The sequence below is a fragment of the Pseudorasbora parva genome, chromosome 15, assembly GCF_024679245.1.
Source record: "Pseudorasbora parva isolate DD20220531a chromosome 15, ASM2467924v1, whole genome shotgun sequence".
Lineage (NCBI taxonomy): Eukaryota > Metazoa > Chordata > Actinopteri > Cypriniformes > Gobionidae > Pseudorasbora > Pseudorasbora parva.
In genome coordinates this window covers 31,366,850-31,392,946 of record NC_090186.1, presented here as the reverse complement: position 1 = coordinate 31,392,946, position 26,097 = coordinate 31,366,850, and the positions used below count along the sequence as shown (strand labels likewise).

The following is a 26,097-nucleotide window of genomic DNA, read 5'->3' as shown; positions in this document are numbered from 1 at the left end:
CAGTACTACTTTTGGACACAAACTTACATACACCTCCTTTAAAGGTACATATTAATACCTTTTCGGTTTTGTACCTTATGGTAGTGGTTCTCAACTTTTCTTCAGTGATGTACCTCCTGTAAATTATTTTTTTCAGCCAAGAACCCCCTAACCAGCGCAAAGCATTTTTGGTTGAGGAGAAGATACTTTAAACAGCACTGTACGTGTCTGATTTATTACACTTTGGAACAGATAAACACATACAAAATTCAAACATGAAAATCACTAAAATGTAGTGATTCAAACTAATGTAGTGAAAACAGTGGCCATATAACCATTTACAAATATAACAAATAACCATTTAAAACTCCATAAATGTGCAAAACCCTTATTTGGCTCATTGTGGCTCATTTGTAGTGTCTCTCTTGAACTATTTGGAAATACGGGAAAAAAAAAGCTTAATTATAAATAAAGATTTGTGCACATAAAAATAATTATCAACATAAGTGACCTCTATGGGATCATCATAGTAATGATATGTTCTCAATAATAAATCATTAACTTAATTTTCAATAAAACCAGAAATTAGCTAAAAAATAAATAAATAAAATATCTATCTTAAAATATAATTTTAGGAATCTAGCTTCCTCCATTTGAGAATCACTACTTTACCACCCCAGTGACAGCAATACCTTTTTTATAAATCAACAGTTATAAAACATTTAACTTTTGAACGTTTTAATTATTTTGTACATTTCATAGTGATGCTAGACATTACTCATTAAAACTTATGGGCAGTAACTAGAGTTTTAGGGAGACAAAACTTGGATTCAAACAGAGGGAAAAAGGAAAAACCACATGGTTATTCAGATTTTACGGCAACCCGCAACTATTGTGAGAAAACAAAATGGGCAAACTAAGGCAAATGTTGTGCATGAAACTGTTATCCAACCATCAAGGTTGGCTAAACTTAAACTGGATCATCTTGTTATGTTTTATTTTGTTATTGACCTTAAACGGCAGTGCATGTCTGAGACTAGGCTACATCTCCCTCTTGTGTTCACTTTGTATATGATCCCAGCTGCAAACTGAATCGTTTTATTATATCAAAGATATTTTGGTGATGATTTTGCTTACCTGGCCTCGCTGATGGTTTTATCTGTATAATAATCACATAATAATTGTACTATATTAACCATAGAGATTTAACTCACTCAGTGGTTTTTCTTTTAATTCAGTGGCTGGACCAATCACAGCCGTTTGGGATGACTATAATGGGCGTTTCTATAGAACCGGATATAACTTGTAAAATATTGTAGGCTACGAGATCATATTTGCATGTGTATTTAAAGAGTAAGTCGTTGAATTTGTGGACGATTGGACGTTTTTAAGTGGTGGGGTACACATATCTCCAAAACAAATTAAATTTCGGATGCATGCTCATTGGCGAATGAAGCCACTGAGCGCCTCCTGGCGGACGTTTTTGTCCTAATAGGAAATAGTAATAAGCACGTTTCGGGGTTTGACGCGGAGGAGGAGGAGTTATTCGAACGAAAAATGGCGGCTGTATTGCAGCAAATATTGGAGCGGTCGGAGATAGCGAAACTCCAAAAAACTGTCTTGACTAAACTAGAGAAGTACATTTCTGACCAGTTATGTGAAGTTGATTGTTTGAAGGCACAACAGGAGCAATATCGGGTGGATAGTGGTAAGGCTATCTTGTTTTAATAGATGTAAACAGTTCGTAGCCACGAACGAAAAACTCATGAAAGAGGCCTGGGTCTTATTATCTTTATTTAAACTTTATTTCCCCTACTTAGACATAGTGTTCTGCAAACTATATGTAGTAAACATACGTTACACTTGTTAAATAGATTTTTAGGTCTAACAGGAAATGTCTCCTGCATTTATGCTTTCATTACCCTAGACTTGTTTGTATGGATGTTGATTCGTTTTTGGTTGTGTCATAGAACAACAATATTTTGACATCGAGAAGAAGTTCGCTGAGAGTCAGACTCAGTTTGTGTCCCAGACCCAAGAACATCAGATACTGAAAGAACAGTATTGCAAATTGGGTGAGCAAGTGGTAATCAAACGCCCCCTTTGATTTAAAAAAAAAACAGACTTCATGTTATTGTACTTATCATTTTACAGAGGAAGAGCTGAAATCCTCAAAAGAGAAAAATAAGGAGCAAGCATCTTTATACACCGAACTAGAATCACACCAGGTAACGAAAGATTGTTTAACAGAGAAGTCTGTGTCTACTCTTGAATTTTGTGATGTTGAAGAGTGGTGATATTGTGCATTCTTTGTGTAGAAGGAACTTTCTAAAGCCAAAGATGAGCTTGAGGCGGAAAAACGAGAGCTTGTGCGGACATTGGAAAGGAGATCCCAGGAGATGGAACAACAAAGCGGTATTTAATAATTCTTTTAATAAACATTAAAAAAAATATTTCACAGGTTTTATAGGAGGTGCGTAGCTTGACGTTGTCTGATACTGCTCCATTGGGCTGTAATTATGGGACATGTTTAAACCGGATCAGGAAAGACATCAATTGGATTGACCTACAACCTATCAGAGCGACGCATAACGTTATGTCAACAGAACTCAACTGCACTGTGTTGCCAACTCTATGGATTTTGTATACGGGTTGAAGCAACCTCAATTATGTGATATATAGACCCAGGAATGTCAATTTTTACAGACAACCTTGCCAAAATAACACATTTTACCCCCAAAACGGCATTTGTTCCAAGTCCAGACCGAACTGTCTGAGCTCAAAAGTTGTGGGTGGGGCTGAGTTCAGGCTGGCATCCAGGCTAGGAGGTGCATGTTTGGGTTTAAAAGTAAATTTAAATTAAATTATTCTTTTGATGGTGAATCTGAATAATCCGCAGTCATTAATCCAATCTCCAATGTCACATGATCCTTCAGAAATTCTGTGGCTTTGGAGTGCAAGAAAAAAAATCTATTAAATGGTTGTGCTTTCATGAAAAACAGGATTGTATAATATACTTATTTTCTTCTTCTTTTAAAGAGGATCTGAAACGTCTTAATGATAGATTGGTGGAAGTCAATGCAGAGAGGATGCAGTTTCAGATAAAACTGGATGGATCTAAAGCCTCTGAGGTCTCAATTAAGGTCAGATTTAAAAAATCGAACTATTTTTATAGTAATTCATTGTTCTTACACCTGTATTAGTGTCTGCACCAATATTATTATCTTTTTAAAAATATTAATCTTTGTTTGAAATCTGTAAAAAAATAAAATAAAGAGTTCTCTTTATAACAAGCTGAAATTTTGTACCATGATTTGATATGCTGTTTATCTTCTAGTATAAAGAGAAGCGAATGGAGCAGGAGAAAGATCTACTCCAGAGTCAAGTAACCTGGCTGAACACTGAGCTTAAGGCTAAGAGTGAAGAGCTGCTGTCTCTTTCCCGACAGAAAGGCAGTGAGATACTGGAGCTTCAATGCAACCTTAATAACAAGGAGGATGAGGTACTGCATAAGCCATTTTCTATGTTTTTGTATGTGTTTTAAGTTAATAATAATAATAATAATAATAATATTGTCTGATCTGCTTTAATATGTGTCAAAGTTTAGTCTGTGTGCTAATCTCTACATGCCTGTGTAGCTCACCCGCCTCCAAGATCAGGTGACCAGTCTAAAGGCATCCAATGAGAACCTTAAGAGACAAGCAGAGGAGATGATCACCAAGATGAGAGAGGTTAGACAATGTTATCCATTGCTGATATGTTTTGTTTATTTTATTTTTGTCAGCTGAATGGGGTTTCAGAGTTCTTCATAATCTGTTGGCCATGTTGTACTTGTAGGCAAAAGAACAGCAGGCCAGTTTGGAGGAGAAGTTCAGTAATGAACTCAATGCCAATATCAAGCTCTCAAATTTGTATAAGGTACATTTTGATTGCTAAAAGAATTTAAGTGTATGATTAAAAGAATGCCTGAATCAGAATATAATGTTTTATCGCTCTAAGGGCAAAGATAATTCTTAATGATATTGCTAAGAATTTATGTTTGAGTTCTTTTGATGTTTCAAAGGGAGCTGCAGCTGATGCGGAGGCCAAGGGTGAGGAGCTCAGCAGAGCTGTTGAGGAACTGCACAAGCTACTTAAAGAGGCTGGAGAGGGTAAAGGATTTGAATAGTGCTTATGGATGTCAAAATGCAGAGTCTTGCTAGTAAAGGGGCCAGCATAGACATTGGGTCTCATTCACTAATAATTGCATAGACTTCGTATTTATAAGCACGTTTGAACGGTCTGGCTAATTAACAACACGTGCAAACAAACACACGTTAATTTGTTCTTAAAGGGTTAGTCCACCCAAAAATGAAATTATATTAGAAAAGTCCTGGCTAATCCAAGCATTGTAACGGCAGTTACTGTTGCTCTGTCTTTGAAGTCCATAAAACTGCATCTGCCTGTCATATATTGAGCTCCACGTGGCTCCGTTAATAAAGGCCTTCTGAAGTGAATGGATGCATTTTGTGTTAGAAAAATATCCATATTTAAAACGTCCGTATTCAACTTACGGAAAAAGTTTTGTGCCTCTCGCAGTTCAAAAATCATGCTTGAATGAGACCCAGTCTTTTGTAGATGAAGGTCAGTAATATATATTTTTTATGTTTTTGAAAGAAATTTGTAATTTTATTTACAAGGATGCTTTTCTTTTGAACTTTTTATTGATCAAAAATCCTTCAAAAAAAGTTTCTACAAAAATGTTAAGCACCACAACTTTTTCACATTGATAATAGTAAGAAATTATTCTTAAGCACCAAAAAACAGCAGTCAATAAGAACGATTTCTGAAGGGTCACGTGACAATAAAGACTGTAGTAATGGCTGCTAAAAATTCAGTTTTTTCAGGAAAAAATTATTTTTATGAAAACGCAAAAGTTTTTATATTGCAATAAAGGTTACAATATTACTGTTATTATTGCATTTTGATCAAATAAATACAGCCTTGGTTTTCTCGACTTCTTTCAAAAGCATTAAAAAACTCTGTTGACCTCAAACCTCAACTTGTTTATTTTATTGTTTAAAATGTTAGTTGTTATTGTTGTACTTCTTCATGTGCCCATTACAATGTCCTGTCTACTCTAAATAGCACACAAAGCTCTGGAAGTAAAGATGACAGAGCTGGAGGGTTCTAAGGATAAGGAAATCGCAGAACTGAAAGAGAAAATAAGCAGCCAGGAGAAAGAGCTGGAAAATGCAAATGAGCTGCTGTCTGACACCAAACACAGAGGTTAGCATCAGCACTGTATTTCCTTTATTTCTACAGGGATAATATATATTTTTTCTGTAGACAAATTTCCACATTTTTTGACCTGTAAAGAATGACATTTGCGTAAAAGTGCAAGTGCTGTGTGTTTAAGCCGCATTTGCGCAACATGCACTACCATTCTTCGTAATGATAGTTGTTTGAAAATAAGTATTTTAATAAAAATGTTTTGCTGATCACATGCCTGCTTCTAGCATGTGTAATTGTATTTGTAAATTTGTTGCCAAAACTAATTAAAATGTATTTATTAAATCTGTTGTTTTATGGGCAGTGGCTTGCTACTCACTTTAAAGATGAGTGTTTTTTTGTCACCATTCCAGGAACTACTTCAATTCTTACAGAAGAGCATGTGACAACAATGTCCCCCACCGCAGCTACAGTAGCTAAAATCATCAAACCAGGCATGAAACTCACAGAGGTACTGACCTACATTCTGATATTTGTGATGCAAGTTGCATAGTTGATATGCAGAAGTCATTAGCCTTTTTAAATGTTAATATACATTCTCCTATTTTTATGTAGATATATACAGCATATGTAGAGACTCAAGAACAACTACAACGAGAGAAAATAGAGAACAAACGTTTGCACAAGTACTTGGATGACATTGTGCAGGAGATGGAAGCAAAGGCACCAATCCTGAAGAGACAGAGAGAGGAGTACGAGCGCATGCAAAAGTCTGTTTCCAGTCTGTCTGCTAAACTAGAGCAAGCTGTCACGGTGAGGACTGAGGAGTTGTTACTGCATATCACGCTGCCAATACATGCTGCCTAATGATTGCTTTGCACTTACGAAACCAATTTAATGACTATTCTTGGATCTTTCAGGAGGTCCACCGCCTGCAAAAAGAAGCAGATGAAGGCAACAAACGTGCATCTGTGTTGGAGAGGGATAACCAGAGGTTTGAGGTGCAGTTGACTGACATGGCTCAACAGGTAGGTCTAATGGCACAGCTCAGACATCAATCCCTTATGCGAGAGAAATAATAATCGTCACTTTAAAATAAGGTTTAATTTGTTAACATTAGTTAATGTGAACTAACAATAAACAACTTCTACAGCCTTTATTTATTATAAATAGTAATAGTTTATTAAAATATGTTAATTTCAACATATACTAATACTAAGATCAAAATTTGTATTGGTTAACGTTAGTTATTGCCCCATGAATTTGAAAATGTTTATTAACTTACGTTAGCAAAAGTTAATAAAGGCTTTAAGAATATATTGTATAAGAATATATACACTCTAAAATCCTAAAAAGGTCAGTTTCCAAATCTAAAATCCTGTTGTTTTCACGTCACCATCCCAGGTGCGGGTCCTCCTCATTGAGCTGGAGGAAGCACGTGGTAACCATGTGATGCGTGATGAGGATGAGATGTGTTCAGCAGACGTGAGCAGCACTTCAGAGGTGATTTCTCAGCACCTGGTCACCTTCCGTGGCGTTGAAGAGCTGCAGCAGCAAAACCAGCGACTCCTGGTGGCGCTCCGAGACCTCAGTGAGGCAAAGGAGAAGGATGAGTTGGAGGTAGACACCATGAAGTAAGTGTGAGATTTGTAAGTGGATTTATCAACTTAATATCAGATTAAATATTGATAGGGAAAGCATAATTGTGAGTGTGTTCAGGCGCAGTGAGGTGGAGAAATATCTCGAGGATCTTCAATGTGAATTGGAGCAGCTAAAGGAAAAGAGAGCTCAGGACCTACAGAAGGTTGACGCTGTGGCGCGACAGAGGGACATGTTTCGAATGCTTCTGACCCAGACCACTGGAGTCACCTTCCCACAGGGTAACTGTTGTTTAGTTTATTGACATGGGCAAATGAAAAGCACCCAATGTTGCCTAATTTTATGTCAACAGCATGTAATCATTGCAATTATTGTGTATGTATTTGAGATGCCTTAAAGGGTTAGTTCACCCAAAAATGAAAATTATTCAATTAATTACTCACCCTCATGTCGTTGGACACCCGTAAGACCTTCGTTCATCTTCGGAACACAAATGAAGATATTTTTGTTGAAAGCTGATGGCTGAGAAAGGCTTCAGATAGGCCTCCATTGGCATTCAGTACATTCCCACTCACAAGACCCATAAAGGCACTAAAAACAGCGAATACAAAGTCCATCTCACTACAGTGGCTGTACAATAATTTTACAATGCGACGAAAATAATTATTGTGCTCTTAAAAATCAAAATAACGACTTTATCCACCAAGTTATTAACGTGAACTTGGCGCATGTGCGAGAGTATGACGCAGATCCGCCGTTCAGATACATGACCCAGAAGCGAGGAGGAGCGCCGCTGTCGCATGAGTTCATGTCCGAGACCTACATGGAAGACAACAACTTGGCGGAGAAAGTCATTATTTTGATTTTTTTTTTTTGTGTGTGTGCACAAAAACTATTCTCGTCGCTTCATAAAATTATTGTACAGCCACTGTAGTGAGATGGACTTTGTAACAAGGTTTTTAATGCCTTTCATGGGTCTTGTGAGTGGGAATGTACTGAATGCCAGTGAAGGCCTTTCTAAAGCCTTTCTCAGCCATCAGTTTTCAACAAAAATATCTTAATTTGTATTCCGAAGATGAACGAAGGTGTTACGGGTGTCCAGCGACATGAGGGTGAGTAATTAATGAAATAATTTTAATTTTTGGCTCAACTGACCCTTTAATGTGAAAGTTTCACAATGATGAATAAACTTTTACTGTGACAGGTGCTGTTGCTGAGGAGCTTATGCTGACCTCCACTCCCCGCCGTTCTCCAGTCGTCACACCTACTGCAGGCACCCCTACAGGACTGGTTTCCACGGTAATAGATTCCACCGAGTCAGTAGAGGCCAAGGCTGCACTGAAACAAGTAGGTTATTTAAATATAAAGTTCAAAAGAACAGCATTTATTTGAAATCAAATTGTTTTTGTAACATTATAAATGTCTTTATTAGGGCCGGGACTCGATTAAAAAAAATAATCGAATTAATTAGAGGCTTTGTAATTAATTAATCGAAATTAATCACATTTTAATTGCATATAAATATTTGACCTGAGAACAATGAGAAGTAATTTTTCACATGTATTTTAGTATACCATTGAATAATGACTGAATACATAAGCTTAATCAACAAAATATTGTTTATTTAGTTCAGTCCAGCAGACCAGCGCAATGTTTGCCATTAAGTTTAGCAAAAGCATATTTGTGATATTTGAGGCTCGATGTGCTGCGGTGATACGCAAATTCCTTGTTGTATAGCTTGCACACAACCATGCTCTTGACGACGCTTCCATTCTTTCGTTTTTTAAAACAAAATTTCCCATCCACTGGGCCAAGCAAAGCAGTCTCATCAGCTTCTTCGTTCATGTTCACTCATGCCCTGCGTCTCAATCAGCTCCCTAGTTCACTAGTCAGGGCACTGATCAGGACATAAGTCAATGGGCTGACTCCCTGATCAGTGCCCTGACTACTGAACTAGGGAGCTGATTGAGACGCACCCATGGTTTGTTGTTGTCGTGACTCTGTAGCGCTAGTTTGTGTTCCAGTATAATCGGTCCGTCGAAACTCATTCATTGAAAAACGTTCCGCGGTGCAAAAATAAGTGTGGTTAAATTTTTTTTAATTTTTTTTTGCGCTTAATTAATTAACGCGTTAAAGTCACGTAATTAATTAATCTTAATTAACACGTTAAAGTCCCGGCCCTAGTCTTTATTAATTGAATGCCTCTTGCTGAATAAAAGTTTTATTTTTTTCATTTAATCTCTTTAATTTCCTTTTTTTAACAAATACTTTTTCAATCACATTGACTACATTTGAAATCAAGATTAAAGTTGAAAAAAAATGTTTGTTTGATCAGCTTCAGGAAGTCTTTGTGGCCTATAAGAAGGAAAAAAATGAGTCTGAAAAGGCTCTGACTGAACAAAGTGAGAAACTGCAGGATCAAGTAACAGAACTCCGCTCTGAAAACACCAAGATTTCCACACAGCTGGAGTTCACCTCCAAACGGTATCCAGTCACAGTCTTTTGGTCCTCATATTTCTACCCCACCCACAAATGTATAATCCTTAATTTGTCTCTGTGCTGTTTATGTCAGGTATGAGATGCTCCAGGATAATGTGGAGGGATACCGTAAGGAGATTGCCTCTCTGAATGAGAAGACTCAGAAACAGGCTGCAGCAATTCAGCAGAGCGAACAGACCATACACACCCTCACCCAGGAACGACGAGCATCAGCTGAGAAACTCACCACTGCTGAGGTTGTTGCACACTCATGTTGCGTTCCACTCCACTTTAAGACACGCACTTGCAAACTTCCCTACGCACTTCCCCTTGGGGGAATCCCCGCCACCATTTTGAAGTGCGTTCCACTTCGTGAAGTGGACAAGGGAAGTTTATATGGACCGACCCTTGCTCCCTCGATTTTGACCGAGTGAGCGAGTCTACTTCATATGTACACTTCAGGTAGCTTCAAATACCACAATGCAACGCGATTGTGACGTCACCACATATCGTGTTTAATTTACCGCACCACAAACAACTCTATGATATTTTTAAAAACATTTAAAAACATCCATATACATATAGAATGCTGCATTATACTATTTCGTAAAGGGAAAAAATAAATAATAAATCAACTCCATAGTGGATTCCAAGTGATCAAAGGCGTTCCAGTTCAGTCCATTGCAAAGTTTCCGCCAGTAGTGGGCACTCATGCAACGTAAGCAATGACGCACATCTGAGTGAACGAGACGGAGGGAAGTTTGTGAGTGAAGGGCATGATAAAAACGAACTGGAACGCAGCCACAAGCACAGGTTTCTCTGATGTCTCTCGGTTTAAATTGAATAATCGTTTATGTCTCTGTTTCAGTCTGATGCAGAGAACCTGCGCAAAGAGAGAGACATGCTGAAGATGGTGGAGATCAGACTGACCCAGGAGAAAGAGATCTTCCAGGCCCAACAACTCGGCCAGAACATGCTGCTGACCAACCTCAAATCAATACAGGTGACATGTGCTTTTATTAATCATCTCAAACTCTGGTCTCTCAAAGGATGCTTTGAAAACATGTTGCATCTGTAAATTATTTTTGTAGGCAACTCTAGAGCGCTCAGAAACGGAGACCAGACAACGGCTGACTGCTCAAATCGAGAGGCAGGAACGAGAGATTGCTCAGCTCCAGAAAAGACTCGAGAATGAGGTGGAACAGAAGCACCTGTTGGCACGCAATCAAGACGTGAGGGACACATCTTTAACTCTCTCTCCTCTTATTTCCTCCTTATTTGCATCATGGCTCAATGGCTCATTCATGTCTCTTTGACATTCCTCTACGTTACAGATCCAGCTAATGGATGCTAAGAAGCAGCTGGAAACACAAACAGCCCAGCACCACAGGACAAGAGAACAGCTTAGTGCTGCCCAACTTGAGCTTAACAACCTGAGGCTGCAGATCAATAATGGGGAGAGCCGGCTGGTGTTCCCCACAGTACACACAAGTGAGAGACTGTGCTCATGATATAGCCAACATGGTATCGGAGCACTTATTTTATTTTTGCTTAGTTTACCTAACTCCTTAGATTACCTAACATTCCATTAGGCTATGAAGAACAGAGTAGTGTTGTTGAAAAAAGAGACTCCTTCTAAAGTAGTTTTTTCCCCTCTCCAGACCTGCAAGGTAGTGAAGGGGACATGGAGGCTCTTCGTTCCCAGCTGAAGCAGGCTGAGAACAAGGTAGAAGAGCTAGCTGAGCGACTGAAGAACACTATTACCAGTATGGAGCAGTACAAAGCTATGAGCCTTAGCCTGGAGGAGTCCCTGGATAAAGAAAAACAGGTAAGTGGGAAATTATAAAAATCACTCTGCTCTACTGTAACACTATTTACCTCCCTTAATAATAAAGACAGTATGAAACTAACCATGCAACATTTTAAGAAAGCATTGGGATTAACGTCAAAAATTTAGTTTGATTATTTTGTAAATTTTGTCCTTGTCATCCTCCTCCTTTTAGGTAACCGAGCAGGTGCGTTCATCTGTGGAAACCCAAATGGAGGTGGCTCAGGAGAAATATAAACAGCTGGAGCAGAAACTTCTGGAAATGGACAAGGTGAAGCAGAGCTTGCAGGAAGAGAAAAGCAAAGCTGTTGCTTCTGTGGAACAAGAGGTAATCAAATTCCCACCTCTACTACTATTTGCTCACTAGATACTTACCTTTCTTTTTTTTAAAGAGGCCATAATCTATATCCCCCACCACTTTTTTTTTAAAACCCAGTTGTTATTAACCCCTTGTTATTCAAGGTATCTTGCACCAAAACAGTCATGATTTATTTAATTATGATGCAGTTCAGGTGTTTTTAAAATGTGGTCTGGGGTACTGAAATGAAGTGCTAGGGATCCATAGTAAAGTTTAGCCAAAGACTATAAGATTACACTAAATAAATAGATACAATTTATTCAAAGAAATAATACAATAAAAAGTAAATTTAAATAATAAAAAAGATGGTGTAAAACATCTAACAGTATTTTAGTGAGTAGAAAGAAAAAAAGCTTTTATACATATTAATAATAACATTTTCAATAAAATTTGTGAAATTGGGTCTTTACTCATTAAATATATAGCTCCATTTTAAGGATGACCGTCCCTCACATGAGGATTCATGGGCACCCCTGATGTAGTTCAGTGTCATTTTCCTGGGAGGGTCAAGTTAATGTTAATATGTGTTTATGAATTGTGTTCTGTGTTCATTTTTAATGTTCTAAGGGAACAATATTGAGTTTTTATTATTTAGTTTTATTTTGAGGCTGAATTTGACGTAATCATTTATCCTAGCTGAATGAACTGAGGAAGTCTCTGAGCAGCCTGCAGGCAGAACACAAGAGTGCCCTGGAGAGAGCTTCTGTTGCTGCTGCACAGGAGCAGCAGGCCGTCATGGACAGTCAGCAGCAGGCTAAGATGGCAGCTGAAGCTCAGGATAAATATGAGAGGGAGATGTTGCTGCATGCGGCTGATGTGGAAGCACTGCAGGCTGCCAAAGCTCAGGCTCTGCAGGTGACTCTTCTCAGACAGCAGCTGGAGGAGAAAGTTCAGAGCACCAGTGCACAGCTGCTGGAGGCTCGTGTCTCCTGGGAAGAGCAAGAGAAGATTCTCAAGGTAAGGGAATGGCAAAAAAAGCCTATTATAGAAGTATTTGTAGCGTTTTCACAGTCATTTTGTTTCCCTCTCCACATCAGGAGGAGCAGTGTAAGATAGAGTCTCGCTGTGAAGAGCTGCAGAGGCAGAACACACTCCTCCATGAACAGATACAGACGCTGAGTGGACAGATGGCCAGTCAGCTGCAGCGAGCAGCCGGTGAGAGTCCACTCAATGTCTCTCTGACTGGAGAGGACAAGTCTCAGGATCAGCTCCTGGAGATACTCAGGTGAATGTTTGTCTTTTGAATCTAGGTGTATCACAGATGGATTAGGAATTTCAGTGATCTTAAAGGTGGGGTAAGTGCTTTCTGGTAACCGTTGTTGATATTTCAAATCACCAAAACAAACACGCCCCTACCCTCAAAAAGGGTCTCGCCCCTATTTTGATAGCTCCGCCCCACACATGTTACCCTGGCAACGACTATGTGTAACTAATCCAGGTCGAATATTCAATGAAAGTCATCCCTTCTATCACAAACACAGAACACGAGCCGACAGTCCAACTAACGAATATATTACAATTATGACAAGATTAGAGTTACAGCAATCACAAAAACACAAACTGTTCTCATGAAACCCTCGATAGTACACAATCATGACAGTCCAGCTAACAACATATTACAATTATGACAAAATTAGGTTTATAGCGATCACAAAAACACAAACTGTTCTCATGAACAACTTTATAATACATGAGCACAATAGTCCAGCTAACGACATATTACAATTATGACTGGATATGGGTTATATAGATCATGAAAAAGTAAGCAAACGTATATTAGGAGTATGGTATCTTACTTGTCGGACACATTTTGTGAGCTGATGCTTGAAGCACATAGTGAGGAGATTTAAATGCTCCATACGTTGTGGAAAGGAACGGGTCTTCATCATTGCTGAAGTGAGCGACAATATGATTGCAAATGGACTAACTAGCAAACATGACACATGAGCATAGTCAAGCAAAAGCCAGCATATATTAGGCTAGTTCTCGGCTAATGTCCGTCATGTGTGACTCGTGTGTTTTGAATAATGACGTGCACAGAGCGAGAGCGAGCACTCTTCTCACCATCAATAGTAGACACGCCCCTTACCTGCTGATTGGCTACAAGTTTGTTATTCCACCCCACCTTTAATTGCCTCTTCAATGTGAGTAAATCACTCGCATATGTGACAATTTTGCCACAGGCGTCTAAATGTCTGTCATTAGCCATTGGCTAGTATATTGTTAAATTTTAATTGTTAAATTTGACTTTAAGTTGGAGGCTAAGAATAGGTTTAGAATTTAAAATTATAAATACCTATTACAAAAGTCTGACTAGTAATTTATTTTATTTTCCAATGGCAGTTCTTTTGCCAGTTTGTCCTTAGAGGGTTGATTGTGCAGAGAATATGTTAAAAATGGATTAGATAGAGTAAAATAGAAATTCCTCATTCATGGCAGTCTTTTTTCCACTGGTTTGCAGGTTTGTGCGACGGGAAAAGGAGATTGCAGAGTCTCGGTTTGAGGTGGTCCAGGGGGAGAGTCTGAGGCACAGGCTGAGAGTGGAGCATCTGGAGAGAGAACTGAAGGATGTTCAGGAGAGTCTAAGTGCAGAGAGAGAGAGGATGCAGGTTGGTGCGGAGAACCAAGATGTTCTTTTTTATTTTATTCCTGACTGGTTATACTATATAACTGACTTAGTTACCAGATCCCATTCTTTCCTTTAGCCTGTGCATGGTACTTAGCCTGTGTTTAATTGTCTAAAGGTGACTGCAAAGACACTGTCCCAGCATGATGAGCTGATGAAGAAGACCGAGACCATGAATGTGCTAATGGAGACTAATAAGATGCTGAGGGAGGAGAAAGAGAAACTGGAGCAGGAGTTGCAGGATACTCAAGCCAAGGCAAGACACTCTTATTAACCCATAACTAACTAATCATATTTGCAAATGTAACTGCTGTTAAAAAGACCGTAACACATTTACCAATCAATCAATTTATTGATGCACTTTTGAAACCATCTGTTTTTGTAAAATTTAGCAAATAATAAAGCAAACGGGCCTCCACAGCCAGTTTTCACGATTTATATTGATAATGTATATTGTTTGTGTTAACTGTAGTTTTATTGTGCATAATTACTTTACATATAACACAGTTTGTGTACATTTTAAAACACAAAATGACCAGCAAAATGCTATTGATATTGATTGTTGATTTCATAATGGTTTACAGGTGCGTAAACTGGAGTCGGACATCTTGCCTATGCAGGAGTCCAATGCAGAGCTCAGTGAGAAGAGTGGTATGCTACAGGCAGAGAAGAAGCTTCTGGAAGAAGACATCAAACGCTGGAAAGCACGCACTCAGGTCAGAATTTTTTTATCTTGGGTTATTTCCTTCAAAAACTGCATTTTTCATTTGTGAAAATGATTGGGTCTTGATTATACTTCCTTGTCGTGTTTAGCACCTGGTGAGCCAGCAGAAAGACACTGACCCAGAGGAGTACAAGCGCCTGCACTCAGAGAGGGAAGCACATCTTAAACGCATTCAGCAGCTTGTTGAGGAGTCTAGCCGACTCAAAGCTGAGGCTTCCAGGTTAGAGCAAAGTTTCACAGATTAAAAAAAAACCTACATTTTAATCTTGTCTTGCTGTATCTTATGCATGTCACATTTTCTGGCTCTTTGCAGGAGCAGTGGCTCCTTGGCTATGATGCAGTCTCAGGTTCAGAACCTAAGGGAGAACCTGGGGAAGGTGATGGTGGAGAGGGACAACCTGAAGAAAGACCAGGAGACCAAAAATGTGGACATCCAGGAAAAACAGAAAACCATCACGCAAGTTAAAAAGATTGGTCGACGTTATAAAACCCAGTATGAGGAGCTCAAGGTTGAATATGACAAGGTGAGACAAGGTTTATGACTTAAGAAAGTTGAAATAAATATGTGTTTAGAGTGGAGATCTGATTTAATTGGTTTTGTGCAGTTGGTAGCTGCTGCTGCATCTGCACCAGCTCAGGATCAGGAGGCACAGCAGACATCAGCTCAAGAACTTCAGGGCCTCAAAGAGTCCCTCAACCAATCAGAGAACAGGACAAGAGAACTGGAAGGACACCTGGAGAATCTCAATAGAGTAAGTTCAATTCCTAGTTTTAAAGGTTAATGAAACTTCTTCTTTTCTTCCTGAGTTCTATTATCCTAAAATAAAAAAAATGTGTATCACTTTTATGTCTGTCTGTGTATGTGTAATTCAAATGTATTACCATTTCCACCCTTTCTCTCCCCCCTTTATCTGTCATGTGAAATATAGTGGGGCTCCCATGTCTATCATCAGTGTCTTTGTGCCTTTACAAAACTGCGATTGGATCTCAAAACAATCTGCACTGAAACATACTGCACAACATTTAAAGATCAGACTGAAAAAGGTGATTAGGTACCTTTTTGAAAATAGGATCATAGTGTGAGAGTTATGTTGCCCTTTTCAGACTGTAGGCGAGCGGGAAGCAGAGGCACGCAGTGCACAGGAACAGGCCTCTCGCCTTCAGGGGGAGCTCACGCGCCTTAGACAGGAGCTTCAAGAGAAATCTTCTCAGGAGGAACGACTCAAACAGCAGCTGACTGACAAGGAGGAGAGGACCAAGAAGGCCATAGTAATGGCCAAGCAGAAAATCAGCCAGCTTTCTGGTAAGAATTGACCCTGTTTTAAATTGAATAAAGGCTTTCTGTTCTAGTTAGTTGGACACTTATCTTGTCATTTACTTCTAGTTGTAAAGGGTCAGCTTCTGAAAGAAAATGAGGAGCTGAAGCAACAAAAAGAGGAATTGGAAGTACGAGTGAGCGCACTAAAGTCTCAGTACGAGGGTCGTCTGAACAGACAGGAAAGAGAGCTACGGGACCTCCGTGAGCAGCAGGAGAGACATGGAGAACAGAGAGACGAACCACCAGAACAGGGCTCCAGCAAGGTAATGGCACACGTTTTTGCAATTGCAAACATATAGCTGAATGTTTACATTTTAAAGTGTTTTTCTTCTGTCTGCAGACCCAGGAGCCTCAAAGGACAACAGAACAGCGACAGATCTCCCTCAAGTCCACGCCAGTGGCAGAAAGAGGAAGGTATAGTATTTTTAAGTTGCCACTATACATTCAATTTCACATTTAATTCATAGTCAGTCATATTTTATTTTAAATGGCTCCAGTCAAGCTTCTCTACATCCCCTCTATTTCCCTTTGATAGTGCAAGCACTTCAGAACCGCCAACTGCTAACATAAAGCCCACACCTCTGGCAGCAACCCCCAGCAAGCCTCAAGCCATCCCAGGAAACAAATCCACCCCAAGGGCCAGCATCAAACCCATGATCACTCCTGCCCCGGTGCCCACTCCTACACCCACTGCCACAGTCATGCCCACCACACAGGTGGAGACCCAAGAGCGTAAGTGTTAGGCTCTTTTAGACCTATCATTTTTTGAAAACTTGCAGGAAATAAAATAAACATTAATTGAAATAAATATAAACAAACGTTTTATTTCAGCTAGTTGCCATAACAACACTTCTGATTTTCATTATGTTTAGGTTGAAGTTTAAGCATTTTTTTCTTCCAGTTTTCAATTTTATGTGCTTTTGCTTATTTTTGTTCCTCTATTTTTTTCTCAGTTTTAGTAATATTTGTTTTTAAATCTTTGATTTCATGTTTTTCTACTTTATTACCTTAACAAAAATATTGAATAGTTTTGGTTAACAACAACACTGTACCATTTTTTTTCTTCCCCTTGCAGCCATGCAGTCATCTGAAGGCCCGCTAGAGCATGTGACTGTCTATGGCAGTGCCAGCGGTTCAGTGCGGTCCACCAGCCCTAATGTTCAGACCACCCTGTCTCAACCTCTGCTGAACGTCCAACAGCAGAACCAAGCCACTGCATTCATCCAGCCCACTCAACAACAAACCCAACCCCCTGCTGAACCATTCAATCAGGAACCTCCAGCTGCTGTAATGCTCCCAACCTCACAGTTAGATAGGCCTCTTTCTACATCCACCGGGCTGTGGAGTGCCACCGCTAGCACAAGCAGTGCAGGTAATGTCAATTATAAAATCAACCAGATTAGCTAAACACCTTTATCATGGAACATCACTCTAAAAATGAGCTCTGTGTCCTCCTGTAGTGACCGCATCTACTAGTAGTGCCTTGAGCAAACGTCCCCGTGAAGAGGAACAAGAGAGCATGTCTGCTGACACGCAGTCCCTGGATGAGCCCAGTGACACTCCCATTTGCAAGAGGGTCCGCATTCATAGGATGGGGCTGGAGGTGAGGTTTAGGACTACATTATATTATATAACGTGGCATCATTTTTTTTGTTCTTTAAATTCAAGACTGTGCGCTACATAAAACAACATAAAATATACATTGCAGGAAGAGATGTTAGCTGAGGACAGCACTGAGGCTGAGAGCGTTGTACCTGGTGAGAGCCAGGAGGCTCCTGACCCTGGACAGGTGATGGCAGAAGGATGTTTAGAACTTCCTGTTTGTATTCAGAGTAGAAGTGTGAAACCAATAGAAATTGCTGTTTCATATGCATGTCTGTGTGAAGGAGTTGGAGAGTTACTCTACTTTGGAGGAGATGGATGAGGAACCAGGACCATCTCAGTCTGTGCCTGGAGATCGAATTCTGCCCCATTCCTCTGACACCCATCGTAGCCCAGATGAGCCCGATCACCACGTCATAGTCATTGTTAGTGACACAGATAGCGAGGGAGACCACGAAGATGAATCTGAGGAGGAGGAGGAGGAGGATGAGGAGGAGGAAGAAGAGCAGGTTTGTAGTCGCTTCGCAGCTGAAATGCAGTGATGTTTGATCCAGTTATATGAACTGCTTTTCCCACTTTAGGATTATGAGGAGGAGGAGGATGAGGAGGAGGAGGAAGAAGATGATGAGGAGGATGGAGGGATTGGAGAAGAGGGAGAAGAGAGCAATGAAGGGAGCGCCAGAGATGACAATGAGGCCTATGAGGGAGACGACACTGAGGTACAAAGCAGAGATGTGCACCAATCAGATTTTAAATTGAGGTAGCAAAAAGGATGAAGAATTGTATATTTAAAATCAAATGATTTTCAAAGAAACTGCTGTAAGTGTAGTTTTTTTTTTTAATACATTGTATTTTTCACTCTGGATTACCTATATAGCATATGTTTTATGTATTATCTATAGAAACGTAAGGATGTTAATTTAGGTTTTTTCCCCTAACTGACAACCGAAGCTTGTTAACAAACAAGACTAGTTAAATTAGAATTAAATTACTTTAAAATGGGTAAGTGTCTGTAATCCATTAAAAATACCAAAATTTGTTTTCCAGGGCTTTAGTTTTACATGCACAAATAGCAGCATAAACAACAGAACATGAGGATTCATCGTCACATCACGCACCTGCAGCACTTCTGTGAATGGAGAAAAACACAATAATCATATATATATATAAAAGGAATACGCAAAACACGTTAGTTAAATAATTAGCAGCTTAACCAAACAAAATAAAAATATGCCACGTGTTTTCATTTTTGTGATGCGCTCTAAAAACAAGTTCACTGAAAAAGGGAACTGAGACGGCAGAAAACGGCATCTTGTTTGTTTTCTTTATTTTACAAAAGCACAATGTTTTGTTTATATTGTGAGTGTACAAGAATAAAAGTTAAAGTTTTGACTGATGTCTTACTCTTATCTGTATGACCTTAAATGACAGCGTATTTTAAGCTGTTTCCGCTATTATAAGTGATCACACAGACTCCTCGTGCATACACACAGCATATCAGTTCCAACATTGCTAACTTGCCATCGCGGCCAGTTCATGATCAAAATAAAATAGTCAACCAAACATACAAGTTACACTTCTCAATTTAAGTAGTATGTTGTAAAATCTGTGGCGTTCTCTGTTAGCACAGTCCCACTGTGGCGTTAAGCTGTGGCGTTTGTGTGTGTAAAGGATGATTTTATGTTTATACTGGAACACAAGTGAAGTACGAAGCCATAATAAATAATAGTTGAGCATCCAAATACATCACAGATATGGAAACATTTGGATTTGTGCCAAATGAGAGAGGTAGGCTCTGTGAGCCCAATGACAGTTTCAGTTTCTCAGTTAATTCATTTTGGCTTGACGTTTTTTCTTTCTTTTTTTCTTTTCTAATTCTGTTGTGATTACTGTCAAATTGGGTATGTTAATACAGGATTCCTACTCCGTTTGGAATTTCCAGGTCTGCATAAGTATTGAAAATGTTTTGTTTCCATGCTATTGGACTTATTAAGTTTTATATTTTCATTCAATTTTATAAATATAAAATGTATGAATGAATTTAAGGCACTTTTCATTGTGCAAAATTGTTTCTTTAACATAAGCAAGCCTTTTTTAAAACTTCACTGAACAAATGTGTGTGCCACTCAAACCAGCAACAGAAAGGAGCAACTAATCATCAAAATCAGTCTGTACTTTACTGTTTGGTGATCAGTATCACACTGATGTGTCAGATGAATTTATGCAGGATATTAAATGTTTTAGATTTCTTATGTAATCACTATCAGTTTGAGAACCAATGAAAAATAAAATATAAATATTTAAATGTGACTACTAAATACCAAACATAATGCTGAAAATAATGCTGTATAAATCATGTTAAATGTGGTCAGAGTAGGTTTGGAAATTTCAGTTTGAAAAAGTATTTTGAAATGAAAAATGTGTAGAAATCCTGTTTATGGTGTTTCTAATGTTTGTAAAAATTTACATTTATTTACTGGTAGGCATTTACATTATTTCTGTGTAATAATGTAATAATAAAATATGACGCATGCAACTTATGTTTTTTTTTTTCTCTGAAAAACTAAATGTTATGTAGTGTATTTAACCATGCTGCAATGTTTTCAAAATATTGAAAAATTACCTTTTAAACGGTTTAATTGATCATATCAAGTCAGTAACAGTCAACCAGTTAATTATGATCAGCTATAAAACACCAAGAAATTCTGACAAGCATTAGATATTATTCATCAAATTCATTTTTAGTTTTTAAATTTACCTTTCAAAATAATTTTTTATATTTTTGAAAGAATATTTAAGAGATATTTTTGAGTCTTTTGTGCTCATCAATAATCAAATATTAAACAAAGATTTGATCAGAAATACAGCATTTATTTTCAAATGTAAATTACTCCTATGATGGTAGCTGGATTTTCAGCATCATTACTCCAGTCTTCAGTGTCACGTGATCCTTCAAAAATAATTCTTATCACATTTATCTTTTATTTGCTGCTTAATATTTTTGTGGAAACAGCATTTATTTTAAATATAAATAATTTCTTACATTTATAAATGTCTTTTTACTACCACTTTTGATAATTTGAATGCATCCTTGCTTAATAAAAGTGCTAATTTGTTTTAAACTAAGTTTCTCTCCCCAAACTTTTAAATGGTAGTGTATATCTCTACCAGTTGAGCAAAACAATTCTACTTAGTTGGAAAACATAAATAATAAGTCTAAAATGATCTATGCATATTATTCCTGTTAGACCAATTCAATTCCTTCATGTATATAGAAATCTATAAATTGATGTTCAGTAAATTCCTCTTCTGTTTGCCCAACCCTATTACACAATTGGTTTTTGTGCAGCATAAACCTACATTTGGACTTAAGAGAGGTCTGTATAAGCTAGCTCATCCTGTTTTAATGATCTCACTGTAACTTGCCACAATGCAACATATTCATGTGTTGCTGGCACAACAGGCTCAGTTTGACTATGCACTCTTCACTCATGTTTAATGATTTTTAAAAAAAGTTAAAACCCATTCTGCTAAATATAGCTTTGGGCAAATTTTATCTGTATTTATGAATCAAAATGTCAGTACTCAGGAAATTAACTAGAAATGTTCTTGCTGCTATTTCTGCATTTTCTTTTCCATCTTTCCACACCATCCTTTCCAAGGGCCCTGATCCAACAGATCCAGGCACTGAGACAGAGGAAAGTCTTGGAGCAACAGACTCCACCCAACGCATGGCAGATTCTCAGAGCTGTAAGTCGGCGTATCCTAACCATCTGTCTAAAAGGACATATTTCATGTACTTTGATCTTTGAGTGCGATTTGAGGCTTTCAAGCTTCGAAAAGTCAGTTGTCGGTGTGTTAAAGTGCCTTCTCTTATCCCTCTGTATGTATTATCTCAGTTGAAGCAAGCACATTGGATGGGTTTGACGCACCAGTCACCAGCTCTGCCCCTCGACCTCCACAATCACCCAGGAGACCTCAGCTGCCACCTCGACTGAACATCTTGGCCCCACCTGCTCAGGAGCTGGGGCCTCCTGCTCAAGTTCAGGTGTGTGAAAGTGTGTATTGCGTGGAATAGCCTGAGGAACCTTTTTTTCATGGTTTGCTGTTGTTAGGGATTGCTTGGAGTGTGCATAATTTTTTTTATTTTTTTAAATAACTGCATGTGTCTGCAGCGTCTCCCAGTTCGTTGGCAGTCAGTGGGCCGAGGTCTTCAGCTTACACCTGGAATGGCCAGTAGTGCAGTGAGTTGCCTTTTAGTACTTGGTTTGATTGTGTGGTTTTTGCACCTGAGCTTGAATGCTTGCTGTTCAATCCCAGAATCATTGTTTTCCTCTATTTCCCAGCAGCAGCATTTATTTGAGGATGATGACAGGATGGTTCCCAGTACCCCTACACTCATTCCTCCGCGCTCAGATGGATTTGCTGAAGCAATCCAGTGCGTTTCCTTGTGGGGTTTTTTACGCTTCTGTGCTTGTTTGGTTCTTCTTACCACAAAACTGATTTCTTATGTTGTCCAAAGTTCTCCACAGGTCGCAGGTGTATCACGATTCCGATTCGGTCCTTCAGATGACCTCCCACAGACCAGCTCCTCTCACTCAGACCTTGGCCAGCTGCCCTCACAAGGTTGTATGCATTACCTTATGCTGTTGAGTCTGAAAGGACTATTCGTTAAAGGGTTACTTCAGCGATTAGCGTATGGCTTTATATCAGTAGAAACTCGTTAGTATATTCGAATGATTATGCTTCTCCCGAGACAAGAGATTTATGCATATCTGGAAAATTCTCTGATGACGCAAATAATGTCGATTTGCGTCATCTAAGGATTTTTTTGGCCAGAGGCTAAAGACTACAGCCAATAGAGAGAGCTATTTCCGCATGTTTTTAACCCGCGCATGGGGGATAGGATCGCACTCAGCTCGGGCAGCTGCAGGCATTCATGTAAACAGAGCAAAGTGAGTCTTTCAACTTCTCTAATTAATTCCTATTAAGCTTCCAAAGGCATGAATTGAAAATGCTCCAGGCACTTCCAGGATGGAAAGGAAGTGACAAGTCGCATAGCTCTGTCTCTCTGCCGAACTTAATCCAACATAAACACTAAACTCCAATACAAAGAAAATAGACGCAGTGAAAGATGTCCAAACAGCCAAAGAACACTGGTTCGGGTAAATCCTCGACAAGTAAGCAATCTTAAATAACAGATTGTACCTCACCCGGGAATGTGGCGGCTCAAGCTAGCGAGACTGATGACGCCCGAAAAGAACACACACATTTGACAGGGTGAACGAGAAGCTGGATGATGTGTGTCGTAGTGTGGAGAGATGGAGAGCTGAAATGAGGGCTGAGATTGTCGCTCTAAGGACTGATCTGGGAGGAGTGGAGATATCCAGACCGCAGAAGCCCGCATCAGCGATACAGAAGACGAACTCCCCGAGTTGAGAGAGCTAAAGGCCTTGAAAGCAGAAGTGATTCAGATACCTGAGGAGAACGGTCAGTTACGGGCTGAAAACGAAACCATAAAAAGAAAGATCATTGATCTTGAAGCGCGGGACGAATCTCAGACTCGAAAGAATCTCAGACTCGTGGGAATTCCGGAGGGAGAGGAACCAGAAGATGTGGAGGGCTTCCTCGAATCGTTGATTCAGAAGCTGGTAGAGGTTCCTCAGGTGACAATAGAACGGGCGCATAGGCTCGGCGCGAGAATAGGAGACTCGGATCCCCCGCGTGGCTTCATAATGAGATTCCTGAATTTCCAGGATAAGGAACGAGTCATGCGTGCCGCCAGGCTTACGAAAAGCATCCAATAGAAGGGGAAGAAGATCTACTTTTCCCAGGATTTACTGCACCCCATTCGTCAACAGCGAGCAAAATTCCAGCATGCCTGTGAGGAATTCAGAAGAAGGAAACTAAGGCATGGTTTCGTCTTCTTCCCTGCTACATTGCTGTTGACATACGAAGGAAAGAAATATGTGTTTAAATTGGCAACGGAGGCAGAGTCACTCCTGAAATAAATGCAACAAAGCAGCGTTTCATATAGTAAACATGAGTGAGGTCATGTTTACTATATGAAACTTTTTTTTGTTCTGAAGCGGATGTCCTGGAGCAAATGAGACTCAGATGATTACATTACTTTCCTTAGTTGGGTTATTATCTGATACAACGTATCTGAGTTACTAGACACTTATAATTAAATACCCTGAAAATGAGCCAGGCTGAACACGCTCTGTGAATGTATGCTGTGGACACGTTTACATCAGGCCTCATCACGATGAATGTAATCTGACTCCTGCAGCGTTTGTGCTGTGACACTCGCTCAGCGGCTCAATCACATATTGAACAGACACGTTCAGTTTTTAATTGTAGTGTCTGTTCTCTAACTGAACTGATTTTATGAAAAAGAATGCGGTGGGCAAATGATCCAGTGATTGAGTAGCGGTGGCTTTGGGAGGTGCTTCGTAGGGCAGTAAAGCATTCTGGGAATTGTTGTCTTTCATCCCCATGAGACAAAAATACATTTTCTGTTTTCTCAGTCTAGAAGGCACCAAATTAAAAAATAATTTCACATTTCTACTACATTAATTACCCAGTTTAAATACAATGCTTTATGCTAAATCACTGAAGTAACCCTTTAACTGCTCTGTATGTCAGATATTGTTTAGTTTTCTTTATGGTGTCTTCTGTGTTTTGCAGGTTTAGGCATGTATGATAGTTCTGTTTTCCTTGGAGCTCATGAGGAGGAGTCAGGGGGCCGCAGTGTACCCACAACCCCACTACAGATCGCTGCTCCTGGTATATACCAAGTCATGCATCCTTTTTTGGTTTCTTAGTATGACAGTCGCAGTTCTGCAAATATGTTTCATTTTTCAAAATAGGGGATGACTGATATGGGTTTTTCAAACTGATGCTGAGGGAACAGTAGACCATTTCCAATATAGTGATGATTCATACGTTTACAGTCTTTCTTTTTTTCCTATCTCTTAAAAAAAAGTTTATTCTCCTATTCCGAAAGAATGCGTGAAATTGATCAAAAATAACAGTAAAGTTAAAGTTACATTTCATTCTTTTAAATAAATGCTGTTTTGTTGAACTTTTAATTTATCAAAGAATCCTGAAAGTATCAGTTTTGACAAAAAAAATTAAGCAGCACAATGGTTTTGAACCTTGATGGTAAAAAAGAAATTCTTGAGCACCAAATCAGCACATTAGAATGATTTCTGAAAGATCATGTGACACTGTAGACTGGAGAAATAGCTGCTGAAAATTGCAATATTTCACAATATAACTTCAATTAGCCTATTACAACTGTATTTTTGATCAAATTAGAAAAGACTCTTCAAAAATATTAAAAAGTTTGTGTTTAAATATGAACACAGAATGAGACTCTAAATTTAAGGTAAATATGGAAAAGTGCAGGATTATGCAATGACCACTTGCTGCACTTTCCAAAATTGCTGACGCAAAGAGGGATGACACAAGCCATTTCAAAATCATTCCAGTATCCTTTCTTTTTATAACTAATCCTTATTGCTGTACCACTTTATAATCTTTTAAATCAGCTTTTTTCATCCATTCAGTGACAATTTTATCAGAGACTGTGCCATCTGAAGCAAATGAGCACGCTTCTCAGTCTGTGCCCATGGTGAGCACATCCACACCAGGCCATAGTGGGGTGGAGGAGAGAGACGACATGTTCATGGACCCAGGAGACAGGCAAGTGTGAGCCCTTAAATCTACCCACACAGCACGTTGATGGCTTCCTTTCATTCTTCTGCCAATAAGGAGTTTGACATCATGTACTCCATAATGGAGCAGTAGGTTTAATATGTGTGTGTTTTAAGGTAATTGTGTCTGAATATTTGTGCAGTGCTGAAGCTTCACTTGAGGCTGTGTCACAGACTGAGGCAGAGGAACCAGTTCAGACATCAGATGAGGCGAGTCTGCCTTCCACAAGCCAAGAACCTTCATCTAGTTCTGCAGGTACACACACGCAAACTAAAATTATGCAAACCACTCGAAATATCTCATTGCGTGTTTACAAACTGTGTCTTTTCTCTTTTAGACACAAGCAGCTCTCAGCCTCCTAAAGTCAGAACAGGGTCTGGAAGACAATGGACTAGTGGTCGTGGTTCTAGAAGTTTTGTAAAGAGGGGTAAGAATATATTCTTTGTTTTTAAGTTCAGATGTATTAACACAGTAAGATTTAACATATTTCTTGACTTGTTTTTTGCTGTAGGTGGACCAGGTGTCATGGGAGTAAGAGGCCGTTTTGCCAGGTGAAGCAAACTCCCAATAGTCATCATTCTAGTTCTAGAGCAACACATTCTGAACTGATAGTTCCAAAAGAACAGTCTTGTTTTTGTTTTGCTTCAAGGAT

At 39.1% G+C, this 26,097-nt stretch overlaps 1 protein-coding gene across 5 annotated transcripts; it reads left to right on the top strand.

Annotated features, from left to right (window-relative positions):
• Positions 1-1,507: 1,507 nt before the first annotated feature.
• Positions 1,508-26,096, top strand: tprb (translocated promoter region b, nuclear basket protein). Of its 5 annotated transcripts, none has more exons than XM_067417704.1 (50): positions 1,509-1,687; positions 1,950-2,054; positions 2,134-2,207; positions 2,298-2,394; positions 3,019-3,122; positions 3,317-3,481; positions 3,618-3,710; positions 3,817-3,897; positions 4,043-4,130; positions 5,107-5,247; positions 5,604-5,701; positions 5,806-6,003; positions 6,111-6,218; positions 6,595-6,824; positions 6,910-7,070; positions 7,994-8,136; positions 9,125-9,273; positions 9,362-9,524; positions 10,136-10,270; positions 10,359-10,499; positions 10,602-10,758; positions 10,929-11,095; positions 11,271-11,423; positions 12,090-12,410; positions 12,491-12,678; positions 13,915-14,062; positions 14,198-14,335; positions 14,664-14,795; positions 14,893-15,023; positions 15,117-15,327; positions 15,409-15,555; positions 15,908-16,106; positions 16,188-16,384; positions 16,462-16,535; positions 16,657-16,853; positions 17,197-17,493; positions 17,582-17,724; positions 17,830-17,910; positions 18,008-18,232; positions 18,305-18,442; positions 21,386-21,473; positions 21,623-21,771; positions 21,899-21,967; positions 22,073-22,161; positions 22,246-22,349; positions 24,414-24,512; positions 25,298-25,433; positions 25,588-25,700; positions 25,783-25,872; positions 25,957-26,096. In XM_067417704.1, exons 1-50 carry the CDS (start codon positions 1,537-1,539, stop codon positions 25,998-26,000), a joined length of 7,050 nt encoding a protein of 2,349 aa, XP_067273805.1. In that variant the 5' UTR covers positions 1,509-1,536; the 3' UTR covers positions 26,001-26,096. The 5 variants fall into 5 exon arrangements, with proteins under 5 accessions (XP_067273806.1, XP_067273805.1, XP_067273804.1 ...); XM_067417703.1 differs by having other exon boundaries at positions 1,510-1,687; positions 22,070-22,161; XM_067417702.1 differs by having other exon boundaries at positions 1,510-1,687; positions 25,783-26,005.
• The last annotated feature ends 1 nt before the right edge of the window (position 26,097 follows it).

Coding starts and splice junctions, on each gene's coding strand:
- tprb (XM_067417701.1), top strand. CDS start 1,537: ATGGCGGCTGTATTGCAGCAAATATTGGAGCGGTCGGAGATAGCGAAA. Junction 2,055..2,133: donor AGAACAGTATTGCAAATTGG/GTGAGCAAGTGG, acceptor ATCATTTTACAG/AGGAAGAGCTGAAATCCTCA. Junction 17,725..17,829: donor TTCATAGGATGGGGCTGGAG/GTGAGGTTTAGG, acceptor TATACATTGCAG/GAAGAGATGTTAGCTGAGGA.